Below are 17,021 nucleotides of genomic sequence, written 5' to 3'. Positions count from 1 at the left end.
ATAAAATAATTGTGTTATAAGGAATGATTAGCAAAGATAAAAATTTCCAGGATTGTATTCTGTAGTATAATACGCATTGATTCTTTTAGTCAAGCTACATTAAGGCAAATACAAAATTAACCTTAAAGTTAAATAAATTTAAATTTAATTTGCCGATATTTTCATTCATAGGATTATTTTTTATAGAGTCAAATCTGGAATTCTTCTGTGAAATCAGCAAATAGAAGTTTCTCCTGTTGACTTCTTCAATCAAAGCATACTAGGTCTTGGTAGCTACGTAGAAGTAACTTGTATATTGTTATTTCTTTCAGTCTCCATTTTGGATTCTTAGTCTTCCCTCTGAAGATATTGCAAGAAACTTAATGAAACGGACAGTGTGTGCCAAGTAAGAAAAACTAACCATGTTATCTTGAATGAGTGTACTCCGTACTTCTTTGTCCTATTTTGTTGTATAGGCAGAAAGTAGAAGTGATTGTGGAGGGAGCTTCGTTTAGCTTGTAGTTACATGAATTTACCACTGGGTGGTGGTGGGGGAACAGAATTACCTGCTGAAACTAAAAAGTTGGAAAATCCTTAATGGGGAAATAAGAAACTCTTGGTTAACACAATTTTCTTAAAGTTCTGTATTAACCAGGAATGTAGTATGAAAAGCAAATGCTATATTCTTATGTAGAATAGATGCCACATTTAACTATAACCAGAATATTGATATTCAAAACAGTGATTTTTTTTCTCCTCTGTGCTGGAGATTGAACCCAGGGGTCTCTGTCACTCAGCTACATACCCAGCCTTGATCCTCCTGCCTTAGCCTCCCTTGTAGCTGGGATAATAGGCATGCAACATCACTCCTAGCCAAAAATGCTTTTCATACAGGTGATTTTTAGTTGGATGAACAGACTGGTAAAGTGCAAGGTGACAAAATGTGGGTACTGCCATGAAATATGTTTTACTGTTATATTTGTTAAAGAAAAAATAGTTTAGTGATCATGTGTTGGTATAAATTAATAAAGCCAGTCATTGTTTATCCTGAGTTTCTAGATTTTATCATTGACATCTACTCTTTCCTTTTCTTTCAGTTTTTTCTTTAAAAATTTTTTAATTGACACTTTTTGTTTATCTCAGTTGCTTTTTTCTTGAATATTTTGACAGATTGTTTGATACCTTTCTCTTGGAAATTATTAATGCAATACAGTTAAGATTTTATATATTTATTGTTTTATTAACATGATTAGCAATACTTTATAGTATAATATGTAATTGCTATTGTTATTGAATTGGTTACAACCCCTAATTTAGTTAACTTCCTCCTGTTGAGAACTACCTGTAGCCCTAAAAATCTAATCTCTTAAACTGAAGTTTGTTAGTCTTGTTTATTAAATAAAAACAACTGGAAATGGGAACATATCTAAAAATACCCTTTGAATAACTTACTACTTTACCTGATTATCTCAAAATTTATGCCTCTGAGGTGTTTGAATTTCAAAGATAAGGCTTATTCAATGTAAAATAGGTACTTGAGTACTAAGAATTTGTGCAATTCTTTTAAAGCTGATATCGTTTGATGCATATTTTTGAAAAATGGCAAAATTAATAATGGTGTAATATTAAATGATATGTAATAATTTTTTCAGTTTTTTATTCCTTCTATAATTTGCATGGCTGAGGTAAATCTTATGAGATTATTAAGAGTAGTAAGAGTAGAGGTCTTTTCTGTATAAATTCGAGAGAATGAAAAGGAGGAATTCATTTTCAAAGGACAGTATTTACAATCTCATTGTACCAAACTGAAAATACCATAAATTCAAAACTAACCTAAATTCAGAATTTTCTGTAGTAGAATAGTGATCAAAAATGGGTTTTGATTATCTGTTTTTAGTTTAGACTATATTGAGCTTACCATAAAAATATAAAAACTAACAAACCTAAAGGTCCCGGCATTTTTAAATCTTAGCATTTTGAGTAACTTAGTTAACAGATCTTACCAAATAATAGCCAAATGCTAATAACAACATTTGTATGTGGTCCTTTTTGTTTTATGGAGAAGACATTGGGAAAACTTGGATTTTCTGCAACTCTTCATCCAGTTGATTAAAATATCTTAAGTGATTTTACTGCATCATTTGATCTAGCATAAAAATAAAATGATGGGTGTAACTCAGTTGGTAGAGTACATGCTAAGCATGTACGAGTCCCTGGGTTCAATCCCAGCATATAAAACGATGAAAATTTGGACAAATCCTAAGTTATGTTAAATTTCCCTCCAACTCTGTTCGTTTCAATGTCTTCATGTGATTTGAACTTAAGTTATATTTGTTTCCAGAATATGTATTTGTTGTTATAGCTTAGAGAACACAGGCAATAATTTGTTTTAGTGGAGTGAACATAAAGAGCTTGTAAAATAGCTGCCATATATTACTGCGTGAATTAAGTTCTTTACTGAGGTTAGTACCAATCATTTATTTCCTAGGTCTATATTTGAACTATGGGGTCATGGAAGATCACCTGAGGAGCTGTATAGTTCTCTTAAAAATTACCCTGTGGAGAAGATGGTGCGTAGTAAAATATGGTTTTATGTGAGCATATGTGTAGTTTCTGTATTATTAATGTCTTAAAAAATTATTTATTTATTTATTTATGCTTTTATTTTAGATTCCATTTCTGCATTCAGACTCTACGTATAAAATAAAGATTCACACATTCAATAAAACATTGACACAAGAAGAAAAAGTCAAACGAATAGATGTAAGTGAATTTAGCAAAATAAAAACCCTATAGGATTAATGTAGTATAGCCATTGTTGATACATAAGAACTGCTAATGTCAAGTGGGTTTTTTTTGTTTTATTTTGGTTTTTTTTTTTTTTTGTACCACAGTTTTGCTAAGGACTTCTCACATTTTATCTTAATTGCTGACACCAGTCTTACTTGGTAGATATTATTAACTAAGTACTATTTTCCCTTGGAAGATTTCATAGAACATTAATAGTTGCTTATATTTTTTAGGCACTTGAATTTCTGCCTTTTGAAGGAAAAGTGAACTTAAAGAAACCACAACATATATTCTCCATTTTGGAGGATTATGGTTTGGACCCGAATTGCATCCCTGAGAATCCATATAATATTTATTTTGGTAGATGGGTAAGCAAGTATTATTCCTGCCTGTCTTATTTTGTTTCTTTTAAAAGCTAAATGTGGGGTGGGATTACAGGTCAGTGCAGAGTGCTTGTTTAGCATGGATGAGGTCCTGGGTTTGATCTCCAGCTGCACCAAAAAAAAAAAAAAAAAGATAATGCCTTTATACAAAAAGTGCAATGTATTTCTCCAGAGATTCCTGTGAGGTGCAAGAGACTTGTTAGATATATGACCTAGGGAGACAGTGATATATCTAGTGACATTAAAACAAAATTTAATAGAAAATTTGAACAACTTCTTTTTTGGTAAGAGGGAAGGCAGAGAGTACTGTGATAGTTGTGGATCTCATTTGTGGAAATCTTAAATCTAGGTCTTTAATTCTGAAGAGAAATGGATTACTTTAGAATAGTTCAGTTCACTTCCCTGTGGCTCTAAGTGGGTAAGTGGAAACTGATACCCATTATAATTATTATAGATTATTGTTATTTAGGAGAAAAAGAAATGGAGAAAGCTTATCACCACGAATTCCTGGAATAATTATGTTCAAATTCAATTCATACTTGATTTGAAAAGACAAAGTAAATGGACAGACATTAAGAAATAGAAGATATTTGTCCAGAACTGCCTCAAAAATGTTATTTTAAAGGAATGAATTTAGAGCAGTAGTTAAGTGGAAAGTTCTCATCAGCAGGATGCTACGGGGTTTTTTTTTGTGAGTGATTATAAATCTGTTCTCTGTAATTATACTAATTTGAAAAAAATCTCTGATTTAGATTGCAGATGGACAGAGAGAGCTAATTGAGTCATATAGTGTCAAAAAGAGACACTTTATTGGAAATACAAGCATGGATGCTGGTTTATCATTCATCATGGTAAACCACGGAAAAGTGAAAGAAAATGATGTTGTCTTTGATCCATTTGTTGGAACAGGTATTTTTATTTAATTGTTAAACTAGTGTAGAGATATTGCTTGTTTGTAGTTGTAAAGGTCATGGTGGCATTTTTGATGAGAATTAAATGGAGAGAATAATATTTTGTCATTGGATAGTAGCTAAAAGACAACTTCATACTTGAAATGGTATTTTATACCTTTGCTGCTTGAAAGATGTTGCTGATAGAATTTTGTGGGCTTTATTTCAAGCAAGCCACTAGGGGGGAGCAGTATCTAATTTTTTACAGCAGAAAATTTGTAGTACTCTACATTGTACAAATGTTGTAGACAGGTTTTTTTGTTTTGTTTTTTAATAGAACTTGGGGGAAAATGATTTGAATGACATAATTAAAATAAAAGGTTCATGTTTTAAAAGAGAACCATATATTGTAGTTGGAGAGAAATAGTTAATGTATTTTGTCTTTGATTTGGTTTTGGGGAATTTATAAATGTGAAGTAAAAGTGACTATGTATCAGCGGACTAGAGACTGGCCACTGTGTCCTTGACCTGGGTTCTGCCTGTACTTGATTGGGATGTTCCTCTAATTAATTTTGTGTGGAAGTCCTAAAACTCCATGTTTACTTCATCTGACTCTGAAGAGTTTTTCTTGCTTCAGATTGTTTTTGCTTGATGTTGCCCATACCAGGGAGTACTCATATTTAGTTTTGTCTGGCTTACCCCATTGTGGTTCAGTTTGTGGTTAGAGTCTCTAGGTGTATCCATTTTTCCACATGCACCGTGATGATGCAAAGTTAACATTTGTTGAATAGTATATGTGTCAGGTACAGTACCCCGCACTCTAATGTTAATAATTTAATTCTTGTAACTACTAACACGGAGATACTTTTAAAAGTCTTTTCAAGGAACTTATGGCACAGACAGAGATTAAGTGACTTGGCCAAGTTTATATAGTATGTAAGTTTGAAAGGATTCAAACTCAAGCAGTCCAACTCCAGAACTTATCCAGAACTACCGTAATAGACTTGCCTTTTTCTGCATTAGGTTCCCAGCCAGTTCTTATGCCAGAACCTAACTTGCGGAATATGACCACACGTATTAGGAAGAAATAGTGTCTGGTCAAAATATTCTAGCTGGGAATATTTTTGAGGAGGCATGCTGGGATTACATGTTCATTAATGCCTGTAATCCCAGTGACTCAGGAGGTCAAGTCAGGGGATATTAAGGTCAAGGCTAGTGTTGGCAGCCTAGCAAGACTTTGTCTCAAAATAAAAAATAAAGAAGACTGGGGACAACTCAGTGGTAAACTCCCCTGGGTTCAATCCCCACTACCGAAACAAAAAAAGATTTTCAGTGATTGTTGTTGCCGAATTAATTTGCTAGTGAATTCTCTTCTAATCTACCATCGTCTCCCTGTATTCTGCCCTCAACATTATAATTTTTTTTCTTTTAGAAGAGTTACAAGAATAAGAGTGAAACAAAGAACCTTCACATATTCTAACCCAGCTTAAGCCATCATTAACATTCAACCTCATACCATTTGTTCTATTTATGTATGTATACATATTTTTTCTGCATCATTTGAAAGTTGCATACATCACATTCTTTCTCACCAAATACTTTAATGTATATTTCTAGGATAAGAATATATTTTCTTACATAACCTCAGTTTTTGATATTAGTAAATATAGTATTAATACAATAACATTCATTTTTCAGTTTTGTCAGTTAACCTAATAATGTTTCTTATGGCATCCTTTTCCCCTTTCGAGTATAGAATCAGATACTATGTTTTATTATCAGTATTTCTTTGATCTCTTTGATTTGGAACATAGCTAAGCCCTTTCTTTTCTTTTCCTTTTTGGAGTGTGGGAATGAATCCAGGGCCTGTACATGCTAGACAAATGCTCCACCATGAGTAATGGCCTCAACTCCCCCAAACCTTTCTTTTTCTATTATTATAAATTTACACCTTTGAAGAATGGTATTCCTCCTCCCTTGGTTATTTTAATCTGTAACATTCTTCATTTGGGGTTGATTAATGCTTCTTAATGATTAGATTTAAGCTGTACATTCCTATTGGGAATACTACAGCAGTGATTTGTGTCCTCTTCAGGATACATACATGATGGCTTTCTGCCCCTCATTAATAATGTTAATTTTCATTAGCATGGTGTTTGATTTTTCCACTGCATGATGATTACTGTTTTTATCCCTTGAAGTTAATAAGAAATCTGTAGACACATTAAGACCTCCTAACTCTTCTCCTTATGAAAATGTCCTCTTGCATCTATAAGGTTGTCAGGTTTGGTGTCCATTGATATGATTCTTGTCAGAACCAGTCTGTGCCCTGATGGTTGCACAGGGAAGAACCAGCACTCCTTCTGGCTCCAGCAATCCTTCTACAGCTACTGATCAGCACTCATTATTCTGCTGTAAGCAGCAACCCTATCTTTATCTTCTCTTCTATTTACTTACCTATTTATTAATAATGTGAACTAATAGATTCCTTTTTTTTGGCCTCTGGTATAATACATGACATTCCTTAATTTTTTTTTGTTCAAATTGTCTCATATTTATTTGCCTAGCTTTTTCACATTGAATGTTTGTGACATGTTCTTATGTTTCTTTTTTCCTCCTTTGAAGCATTTTATTAATTTCTGGCTCATCTTATACCCATCCTGGCCTTAGTTATCAAGTCATTAGAGATCAAGATCTGGGTTCTAGACTCTTTCAGAGGACAATTTTCCTAGAGCACTAGAAAAAATATAGTGCTTATGCATAATATGCATATAAGTACACATGCAAATACACATACATGTACTTCTTTAGTGTGTGCACATATGTATGCCTACCCACAGGCATGTTTTAGAAATTGAACTTGTGTTTATACTACATATTCCACTTGCTCCTCACAGATTTCTCTTTTGCCTACCCCATTCCATATTTTTATATGTATCTTCTTCCACATTAAGAACCTTGATTCTTACCAAGATCAATACATTTGTTTTTTTGCTCATTTCTATAATTAAAATAATTTTGAAATTGCTTTGTTCATGCCACTTAAAAAAAAAAAAAAAAAGGAACAATTCTTCACCCTGCCTAAGGAACAATAAAGTCAATACTGTGCTTGCTTATATTTCTCCTTCATTTAAAATTCACTCACATTCATTTGTTCCAGTTGCCTTCAGTTTTAGGTTTTTTAGTTGTTTTTCTTTTAATATTTTTTGTTACAGATGGACATAGTACCTTTATATTAATTTTATTTTATTTTCATGTGGTGCTGAGGATTGAACCCAGTGTTTCACATGTACAAGGGAAGTGCTCCACTGCCGAGTCCCAGCCCCAGTTTTAGGTTTTTTCCTCCATCCCTGCTTGATTGTTGATATACTTTTATTTTTATATATATAAAAGATTGGCTTACTTCTAAAAGTCAGATCTACAGAATAAAATGTACCCAGAAAAGTGTCACTCTCTTCTGTATCCATTCCTTTCATTCTGCTCCCTGCATCCCTCATTAGTAACCAACTTCATGTCACCCCCACCGCCACCTTTGGTACAGGGAATTGAACCCATTGAGCTGCCTTCATCCATCACCAAAATATTTTTATTTTGAGCAGGTTTTTACTAAGTTGCCAAGGTGACCTCAAACTTGATGTTGTGTCTAACTTTGCTTTTGTCATTAATAGTATTTCCTGGAAGCTATTTCCTGTCAGTTCATGGAGATTATTGTCATTCTTTTTTATAGGTGTATTCCATAGATGTACGTACTATGATAATCTCTTCTTGGATATTGGTATTTTTTAGTGTTTTGTAGTTATAACTAATGCTTGCAATGAATAACCTTTGCAATGTTGAGATTATGGAGCTCGGACAAATTTCTCGATGTAAGATTGCTGGGTTGAAGAGTGTAAGCATAGGTAGTTTTGTTAGATGTTGCTATATTCCTCTCCATTATACAATTCTGGATTCCTACCAGCAATATAAGAGAGTCCTTGTTCTCCCACGATGTCATTAGTTGACATATTGTCAAACTTTTGAAGGTTTGCCAGTTGGTTAGATAAAAATGGTGTCTTTAGTGTAGTATTAATTTATTTCTTGTAGTGGGAAAAAAGTCTAACAACTTTTCTATATTTAAAGACTCATTATATTACTTTCTTTTGGAATTGGCATCATGTGTGTTGACTCTTTTCGTATAGAATTTTTGGTCCTTTTTGCCCTTCAGGTGTTTTTTTATGTTTGTTTGTTTTTGGTACCAGGAATTGAACTCGGGCACTTAACCTCTGAGCCACATCCCCAACTCTTTTTTGTATTTTATTAGAGACAGGGTCTTGCTAAGTTGCTAAGGCTGACTTTGAACTCATGATCCTCCTGCCTAAGCCTCCTGAGCCACTGGAATTACAAGCATGCACCACTGTGCCCAGCCTTGCCCTTTGTTTTTAAAGGTCCTTGTTAGATATTAGTGCCACACACACCCTGCCCCCACCTCATTATCTGTGATATGAGTTGCAAATATTTTCTCCCAACTTCTCATTTATCTTTTGGGTTTGCTTGTAAATACTGTTTACCATGGAAATACTTTGCCTGTACCCAAGCTACAGGGACATTTATCTGTTTTTCTCCAGTACTTTGGTAGGTTTTTTTTTTTTTTTCTTTTATATCTTTGGTTCATTTAGAGTTTATTCTCTTGTATGATGTGAGGAATGGATCTGATTTATCTTTTTCCAAATGTTAAACTCTTTATTAATCCTTAATCTTGTTCTTGGACTTTAAAAATGCTTCTTTTGTGAAATAAGAATAATTCGTTGAGATAAATACATGTAAAAAATAAGTATGGGGACATATAACAGTTGAGACCATAGAGTTAAAAAATAATTGTCAGTGCGGGTAGAATTTCCTTCCCTTGATATAGGTGAAGCTGGGTGTATTAGAAAATGCTAATGTCACAGTGGTCAAGATGTTGACTGTCTTTAGTGTGGTGAGGAGCAAGGACACTTGTCTGTGTTTGCTTTTTGGCAGCTCCTTACAGTGAATAGTATGTTTTGATCCTCTGACTGTTCATCTAGAAGAATTAATATAAAATGAGAAGAGGATCTTTGCAAAGATGCTGCTAAAATATAATTTCGGTTTGTAAATTGTACACAGCTTTAGGAAATAAGTCAATTTTGGTTCTTTTGTTTTAAAACTTATCATACCCAAAAATCGTGACCAGAGAGTTCTTAAGTGCATTTTGTCCTCTCTCTTGGGCCTTTTGCCTTATTGATGGGTAGTACCTTCTGAAGGATTAGAATAATAAGTAACTCTGTGCCCTCCTCCGTGGCCATAGTCTTTGCCAAAATATTTGATGATGTTTATACCCTTGGCTTCCTTTCTTCAAGTTTTTTTTTTTGTTGTTGTTTTTAATTCAAGTCTACCTAACCTGTTTTCTACTTTAAAGGTACATAATTGAAATTTATATAGTTTCCCAAATGCATTTTTCACAGACCACTCTTATCTTTGATTTTCTGAAGATTACAGAGTAAGGTAGAAATCTTTTCTTGCCTAAATGCCTTTTCCTTTTCTTTTAGACAGTTTGGGACTGTTGTTTAGAATTATAAGCTGCAGAAATGCACTTTCTTTTCTATTTTGGCAAACACATTGATTCTTGCTTTAGTAATTTTTTGTACATTGTGAAAGAATTTTCCAAATGAAGACACCTGCCATTGGGTTAGTTCTTAATAGTTAGGATATATTCTGATGTGAGTATAGCTAAAGGAGTGATCAGCATGAATATATGGAGTACTTATAATGGCAAAGCCCTGCCTGTGATATGATAGAAGATTTGTGAATGGTATGTAATTTTTACTGAGTAGGTGGGTTTACTTACTTAATATGTTTAGGGATAAATTTTGCTTTTGTTTATCTAATTGGTAAGAGTATTAGTAAGCTTTTTGTCACTATAATAAACCACCTAATTAACGTATAAAGAGAAAAGATTTATTTTGGCTCATAGTTTAGAAATTCCATTCCATGACTGAGTGAACCCATTACTATTAGACCTCAGGTGTGGGTACTGGATGGCAGTGGCATGGAGCACATGGCTGAGCAAACTGTTCATCTCATAGCCTGGAGCAGGAGAGGAAGGGGCCTGCGTTCTAGCCCTGGAGAACATCCCTGTGATCTAAGGACTTCCCAATGAGCCTCACCTCCTAAAAGTTCTACTACCTCTCAGTAGCACCACCCCGGGGACCAAGATTTTAACATATGGGCCTTTGCAGGTGTATCACAGGCAAACTATAGCAATAAGCTAATGTAATGTAAAGCAGTATATGCTTAGTTCAGTACTACCTCAGAGGAGGTAGTACTGTATTAAAAAAAAAAAAGAGGATGTAGAGTGAGCTTTAAAAGTATTTACTAATTACTGTGTGACTTTGAGCAAGAATCTTGCTTGAGTTGCAGCTCCAACATTTGTATAAATTGGTAATAGCAATATATTGTGAGGATTAAGTATATACAATATTCTTAGGTTTTAAACCTGACACAGGGTAGACATTGAGTGAACTGCAGTGTTTATCATTATTATTTTGTTAAGAACTTCAGTGCCTTTTTGGTGAAAGGTGTTAGATGTAGCTAATACTAAACGGTGATGATGAACAATTTGACCATGAGTTCACTTTCTAGTCCTCTCTTTGACTAATTTTCAAAATATTTATAATTTACAACAGTTGCAGCAAGCTAAGGAATTGGGGTTTAAAAAGTATAAATTTTAATTCTTTAAAAATTATAAATGTTTAATTTATAATTATCATAATTAGTACAAGTGTCTGCTGATTGCTGAAGGTAGCATAGAGCTCTGAAGTCATAACTATGATTCCTTTTCATCCCTTCTTCTTAAATGAGTCAGATCTTCTAGTTAATGAGAGTGTATCAGAAATACATACTCTTTGGCCTTGTCTACCTCTTCAGATGACTGCTACCTAGCAGTAAGGAAAGGAACATAGTTCCATTAGAAATTTTGTCACTGAAAAAGAGGGGATGGGTTCCAGGTGTTATGAAACTGACTCTCTCAGTCCTGGGAGGAGATTCTGGGGAGAAAAAGAAAAGTTTTGGAGAGAGAGGAACTGGATCTCTGTAAGTCTTTGTAATATTCTCTACTTCCCATTTTCCCATAATGACCTTTTTCTGAGTCTTATAGTGTGGCTAGTAGAATTTCTGTTTTTAGCAATATTCTTTTGCTAGTTTAACTTATTTAAGTAGTGTTTTTTTTTTTCCTTAGAAAAAAGGGTAAAATAGATGCAGTATTACCAACTTTCTTCCTTTCTCTTAGCAAAACCAAAGCCTAGCAAAGCTTTCCACTTAGCTTTTTAAAGATGCAAATCATGAATTAGTTTCTTTATCATGGAATAGATTCCACTTATCATATTTTTTTACTTGTAAGATATTACCCTAACCTTAAAATTGCTACTATTTTGAGAAATAGAAATTATAGTGGTTACTGTAATGAGAAATTAATACCAAGTTACTATTCTAGATCAGGTATGCAGTAATTTTACTTCTGATAGCATAAAAAGAAGTGGGTGAGTCATGTTACCTACATTCTCAACACTTCACCCTCTTGTAGTACCTGTTTTTCCACCAAAAAACCTCCAAGAAAATTCCAAAAAAGGTATAACTAAGTGCAAAAATGCTTCAACTTAAGAACCGCTAGATGATTAGCAGTGAATGAACATTGACCAGTGCAGAGAAGCCAATTTATTATGATTTTATTTTTAAAAAATAAAAGCTTAAAAGGCACAAAGTTAACTAACAGATGCAGTCTAACAGATTATTCATCTCCTTTCAGCAGTGTACTGTAAATTGAGTCTTCTCAAAAGTCATTCTAACCAAATGGATAAGGTTCTGTTAAGGAAGCACAGGAAAGCTTTTCTGTTCCCCTTGACAACTAGTTCTTCTAGGTGAGTATCTGCCTTAATTGGCAGAATTGTAGTAATTCCTCATGATTTGGGTGAAGTGACTTTGTGAGTATTCCAAGTCATCACATACAGTACCTTTCCTAAGTGTGGCCTGCTCCATTTCTATAGTAAGAATTATGAGCTCTCTTTTGCCTTACCTCTTACACAAATGGTTTCAGCAGTTAGTGTGAGAGGACGTAGGTTTTGTTTCTGCTGTGCTTTAAATCTCCATTTCTCTTCTTCAGAGGCTCCAAAGGAACTAGTCAGGTGTAATATTTTCCTGAGCAAAGTATTTTTAAGTAATGTTATCAGACTGTGTTTTAAATGGCTAGGAGGAACACTATTAATTTGTAGATCTTGACCCTCTGGAGGCACTACCCATCTTAATTTTAAAGGTTGATTTCATAAGGATATAGAAGCCCTAGCTTTTTTCTCTTGTCCAAGTCTGCATATTTTTTAGTCAAAGAATGTATCTGATTTCAGCTTGACTGACGAAACTTTCTCTATTATAGCAAATTAGGACTTGAACAAGCACTGAAATCATTTTAATTTGAATAAAATGTGAAGCTTAATGAAAATATAATTATTAAAAATTTATTTAATTTTTTTCTTAAAAAGATTCCAAAATACTATTATACTTTTCTCTTTTTTAAGTTTCATTTAAAACAAATCATTATTAGAATTTTTCTTGTTTGAGCTGATCACATCTGTCAGTGTGATTTTGTCAAATTATATTAGGACATTTGTTCTTACTTTGGTCATAATTTAATTAAACAAAAATAATTGTATTGATTATTTTATGTTTGATTATAGTTATCCAGAAATTCACAGTTAGTGAATAATTATGTTTGATTATAGTTATCCAGAAATTCACAGTTAGGAGATAATTACTTGATTAGTTACAGGTGTAACAACATTTTAAAATAGGATATAGTTTAACTTTTTAAGAATTAGTCTCACATATGCATTATGTCCCCTTTAGTTGTTTGAAACTCTGACTTTGGTGGGATTAAAGCCCAATTCTCAGAATCTATGTATTCTTAGTTCTTGGTTTAAGCAGCCATATATGCTCATTTTAAAGAAAGAAGCAAGGCATTTCTGTGTAAACCTCTTACAATAAGATGAAAATGTCTAAATATACATTATTTTGACCAAAAAAGATATTGTCCCCCTCCCCCCTGCTGCCCACCCTCCTGTAGTGCTGTGTAAAGTAAAGATGCCAGGGCATACGTTGATTCTTTGCTTTTGACCAGTTTAGTGAATTCAGTTTAGAGGTTTATGTTTTCAGTTCTGTGTCTTGCTGAATTGGACAGAACCAGTATCATTACAGGGTACTCTGCCTGTGGCTAATTTGTAATACTCTGGATCACATTAAATAGGGAAAGAAAGAATAGTCTGGGACTTCCTGGTTAACAGATCATAATTGTGTGATTTTTCAGGTGGCCTCCTGATAGCGTCTGCTCATTTTGGTGCATATGTATATGGGACAGACATAGACTACAATACAGTTCATGGCTTGGGTGAGTAGAACTTATAGACAATGTCATAGTCTTTGTTGTTGAATCAAATGTGCCTTTTAAATAATATTAAAATAGGTTTATATGACTTTTTTATGTTTAAAATATAAAATTGCAGTATAATTATACCTTTTACAACGAGATACTTCATTGAACGTCAATTTTTTTACAAAGCGGTAGAGTATATGCGTAATGATCTGGAGAAACACAAAGATGAATAAGAAAAAGCCCTGCCCAAGGCCCTGGGTTCAATCCCCAGCACCAACAAAAAAGAAAAAAGAAAAGAAAAAAGAAAAAGCCCTGCCCCCAGGAGTATTTGTAGTCTTAATAAGAGGTTCAGAAAAAAAAAAAAAAAGTAGGCAAACTCTTAAGTTTCTGAGCTTGAAGGTTGGGAGAGAAAAAAATGAACTAGCCATTTTGTAATTGGTAAATACATATTATGAAAATATATATAGTTTATATTATTGAAGACTGTCACCATCTATTGAAGATTGTCACCATCCATTTATTCAGTAATCATACATTGAATGTATACTGGATTAGTATTTAATACCTAATTTTTGAAGTATCATATAAATTTTAAAATTCATAACTGACCACTGCATCTTTGAAACACTTAAGGGGACAATAACTTTAAACATTCTGCTGTTAAGTGACGGTAACTTGAGATAAGAATCTGCTTTACTTTTGAGGCAGTTTTGAAAAATACTTTATTTTGGTACCAGGAATTGAATCCAGGAGCACTTAACCTCTGAGCCATGTCCTCAGTCCCCTGACCAGTTTTTTTTTTTTTTTTTTTTTTTTTTTGAGATAGGGTCTCACTAAGTTGTTTAGGGCCTTGATAAGTTGCAGAGGCTGGTTTGAACTTGGCCATTCTCCTGCCTCAGCCTCCTGAATACAACTGAATACAAGTGTGTGCCACCATGTTCAGCAGTTTTGGAAAATATTTTAAGTTTTAAAAGCTTCACCAATGATGTGTATTTTGATGAAATTGAATCAAACTGAAAATTTATGTCTTTATAGCTAAATAGTATTACAAATGATAAATTTTATTCACAATTTTGAAAGTGTCTTTATGTTTGTATTCTACTATTGTAACTTAAATCAGCTCTTAAAACATTCTTCCTTTTGAATATTCCTATTCAGTATAAGTGGTTGTATAGGTGAGAATTTATTATGCTTTATTTTATTTTGCTGAAGCAATTTGTTATATTTTACTGATATCCTCTTTTCCTACCTTGACTGCAGTTTGATATATTGTACTGATATCCTTTTTTCCTACCTTGACTCTTAAGAAATTTAGTAATATTTATTAGAAAAAATTAGTTTTATTTTTAAATGGTTTATATAAATGGACTAGCCAGAAAAGCATATTCTTTGCATTATGTTAGAATAGACAAAATATTTAAAAATATCCAGTTTGCTTCTAGTAGAATCATTGTGCCTGCTTTAAGGATATTGTCCCATATAATTTATTTGAATTTTTATTTTTTAAGATTTTAAAATTTCTGTGATAGTCTTCATTCTACTGGACAAGAATTTGATATTGATTCCTCAGAGCTTCTCCAAGATACTGCAAAGTATATCCTCTACATTTTATGCTTCTAATCTTAGACTGTATTCTAAAATATTCTCAAGTTTCTCCTACTTTAAAATTGCAAAGCCTTTCCTATTAGTCCTATAGGGGATTTTGCCAGAATCTGCTGAAATACTAGTATTTGCTGGCTGTCTCCTTTTCCTCAGTTCTTACTGTCTCTTCAGCCCGTCGTTTTTCAGCTTCTCTGTCTACAAGTCTGCTGGAAATGCTTAGTGAGGCAATAGAACTAAATTGTTTGGCAGTGTTGACCTTTATAAACGTTCCTTGGTTTCCTAGATAGTGGTCTCACTCTGTGGTTTCCTTTTTTTTGACTGTTATCTCAGTCTCCTTAAGACCTTGCAATTTTCTTTGATCTCTGTTTACATATTGCCTCCCTCCAGACATCTATCTTTGACTGCTGCTCCTTTTACACTGCATGTTATTCTGAGTTATGTCATTCTCTTTTTGATTTTTGTTTTGTTTTTATTAAAAATTTTAGATAATAATATAGAACTGTGTATAAATATTTAAGAATAATTTTAGAGCAAACTCCCATGTAACTAGCACCTAGACCAACAAAAAAAAGTTCTTCATTCTCATGAACTCAATGTTTATGTACTGATATCTCCCAAGTGTATGTGTTCCGACCTTCAACTACCTGCCGATTATCTCTTTTAGCAGAGTATCTCTTTCTGAATGTTTTGCAAGTACCTCAAGGTATATCATCATATATCTCAAACTTTTCCCCTAAGCTTGTTTTACCTTCTGGTTTCTCTGATCTTAATCTCTGGTATCACCATACACTTAGGTCTCCTGAACTAGAAACTTTTGAACTTTTTTGGCCTTCCCTTGACTCCTACTTTGTCTTTTCATCAGCTATGTCTGCATTTAGCCTCCATGGCCACAGCTACTGCATTTCCCAAGTTAGCTTTCTTCATTTCTGTTTCAGTTATCTATTCCACACTATCTCTTCATGGGACCATTTACTGCTGGAGGAAATGGCAATGTTGTAGTCAACTCTGTTTTTTACCAATAAATACTTCATAGTTAGCAAGTATTTAATGAGTGTGTTAGGGCAGTTTTACTTGAAGTTCTGTTAGACATCAGTGTGTTTTATTGTTCAAAATATATTTTTAACAACAAGTTGAAATACAGATCATGGTTTATTTGCATACATAAAATGAAGATTTTATAAGAATCAGTAAATGGGATGGTTTCAAAATAAAAATGGGTTGGGGTTGTGGCTCAGTGGTAGAGCACTTGCCTAGCATGTGCGAGGTACTGGGTTTGATCCTCAGCACAAAATGAAAAATAAATAAAGTTTAAAGAAAGCATTGCATTTAAAAAACAAAGCTTCTTCACAACAAAGGAAGCAATCAAGAACATGAAGAGAGAGCCTGCAAAATGGAAGAAAGTTTTTACCACCTGCACTTCAGATAGAGCATTAATCTCCAGGATATACAAAGAACTCAAAAAACTTAACACAAAATACAAGTAACCCAATCAATAAAAGGGCAAAGAAACTGACAGGCACTTCACAGAAGAAGAAATATAAATGGCCAACAAATACATGAAAAATTGTTCAACATCTCTAGCACTTAAATAAATGTAAATTAAAACTACATTGAGATTCCATTTCACTATTCAGACTGGCAATTATCAAAAATACTAGTAATAATAAATGTTGAGTATGTGGGGGGAAACGGTACACTCAGACATTGCTGGTGGGACTGCAAATTGGTGCAACTACTCTGGAAAGCAGGATGGGGATTCCTCAGAAAACCTGGAATGGGACCACCATTTGACCCAGTTTATACCCAAGAGATTTAAAATTAGCGTACTACAGTGACACCACCACTTCACTTCAGTGTTTATAGCAGCTCACTTCACAGTAGCTAAACTATGGAACCAACCTAGGTGTCCTTCAACAGAGGAATGGATAAAGAAAATGTGGTATATATACACAATGAAATATT

The 17,021-nt window shown here is 33.5% G+C and overlaps 1 protein-coding gene across 6 annotated transcripts in view; it reads left to right on the top strand.

Annotated features, from left to right (window-relative positions):
* TRMT11 (tRNA methyltransferase 11 homolog) overlaps window positions 1–17,021 on the top strand; it is a 56,054-nt gene that overhangs the window by 15,644 nt on the left and 23,389 nt on the right. For all 6 annotated transcript variants that reach the window (XR_013765266.1, XM_079148266.1, XM_079148263.1 and 3 more), the window contains exons 3-8: window positions 312–385; window positions 2,468–2,549; window positions 2,650–2,742; window positions 3,003–3,137; window positions 3,905–4,061; window positions 13,392–13,472. Coding sequence is in view for 5 of the 6 variants with exons in the window: in XM_079148263.1 (XP_079004389.1) it covers window positions 312–385; window positions 2,468–2,549; window positions 2,650–2,742; window positions 3,003–3,137; window positions 3,905–4,061; window positions 13,392–13,472 (622 nt within the window). In the remaining variant the exon portion in view is untranslated. The remainder of the gene's footprint in view (window positions 1–311; window positions 386–2,467; window positions 2,550–2,649; window positions 2,743–3,002; window positions 3,138–3,904; window positions 4,062–13,391; window positions 13,473–17,021) is intronic.

Source organism: Sciurus vulgaris (assembly GCF_902686455.1).
Source record: "Sciurus vulgaris genome assembly, chromosome: 7".
Taxonomy (NCBI): Eukaryota; Metazoa; Chordata; class Mammalia; order Rodentia; family Sciuridae; genus Sciurus; species Sciurus vulgaris.
Note: the sequence above shows the minus strand (reverse complement) of the source record. Positions and strands in the feature narration are given on the sequence as shown.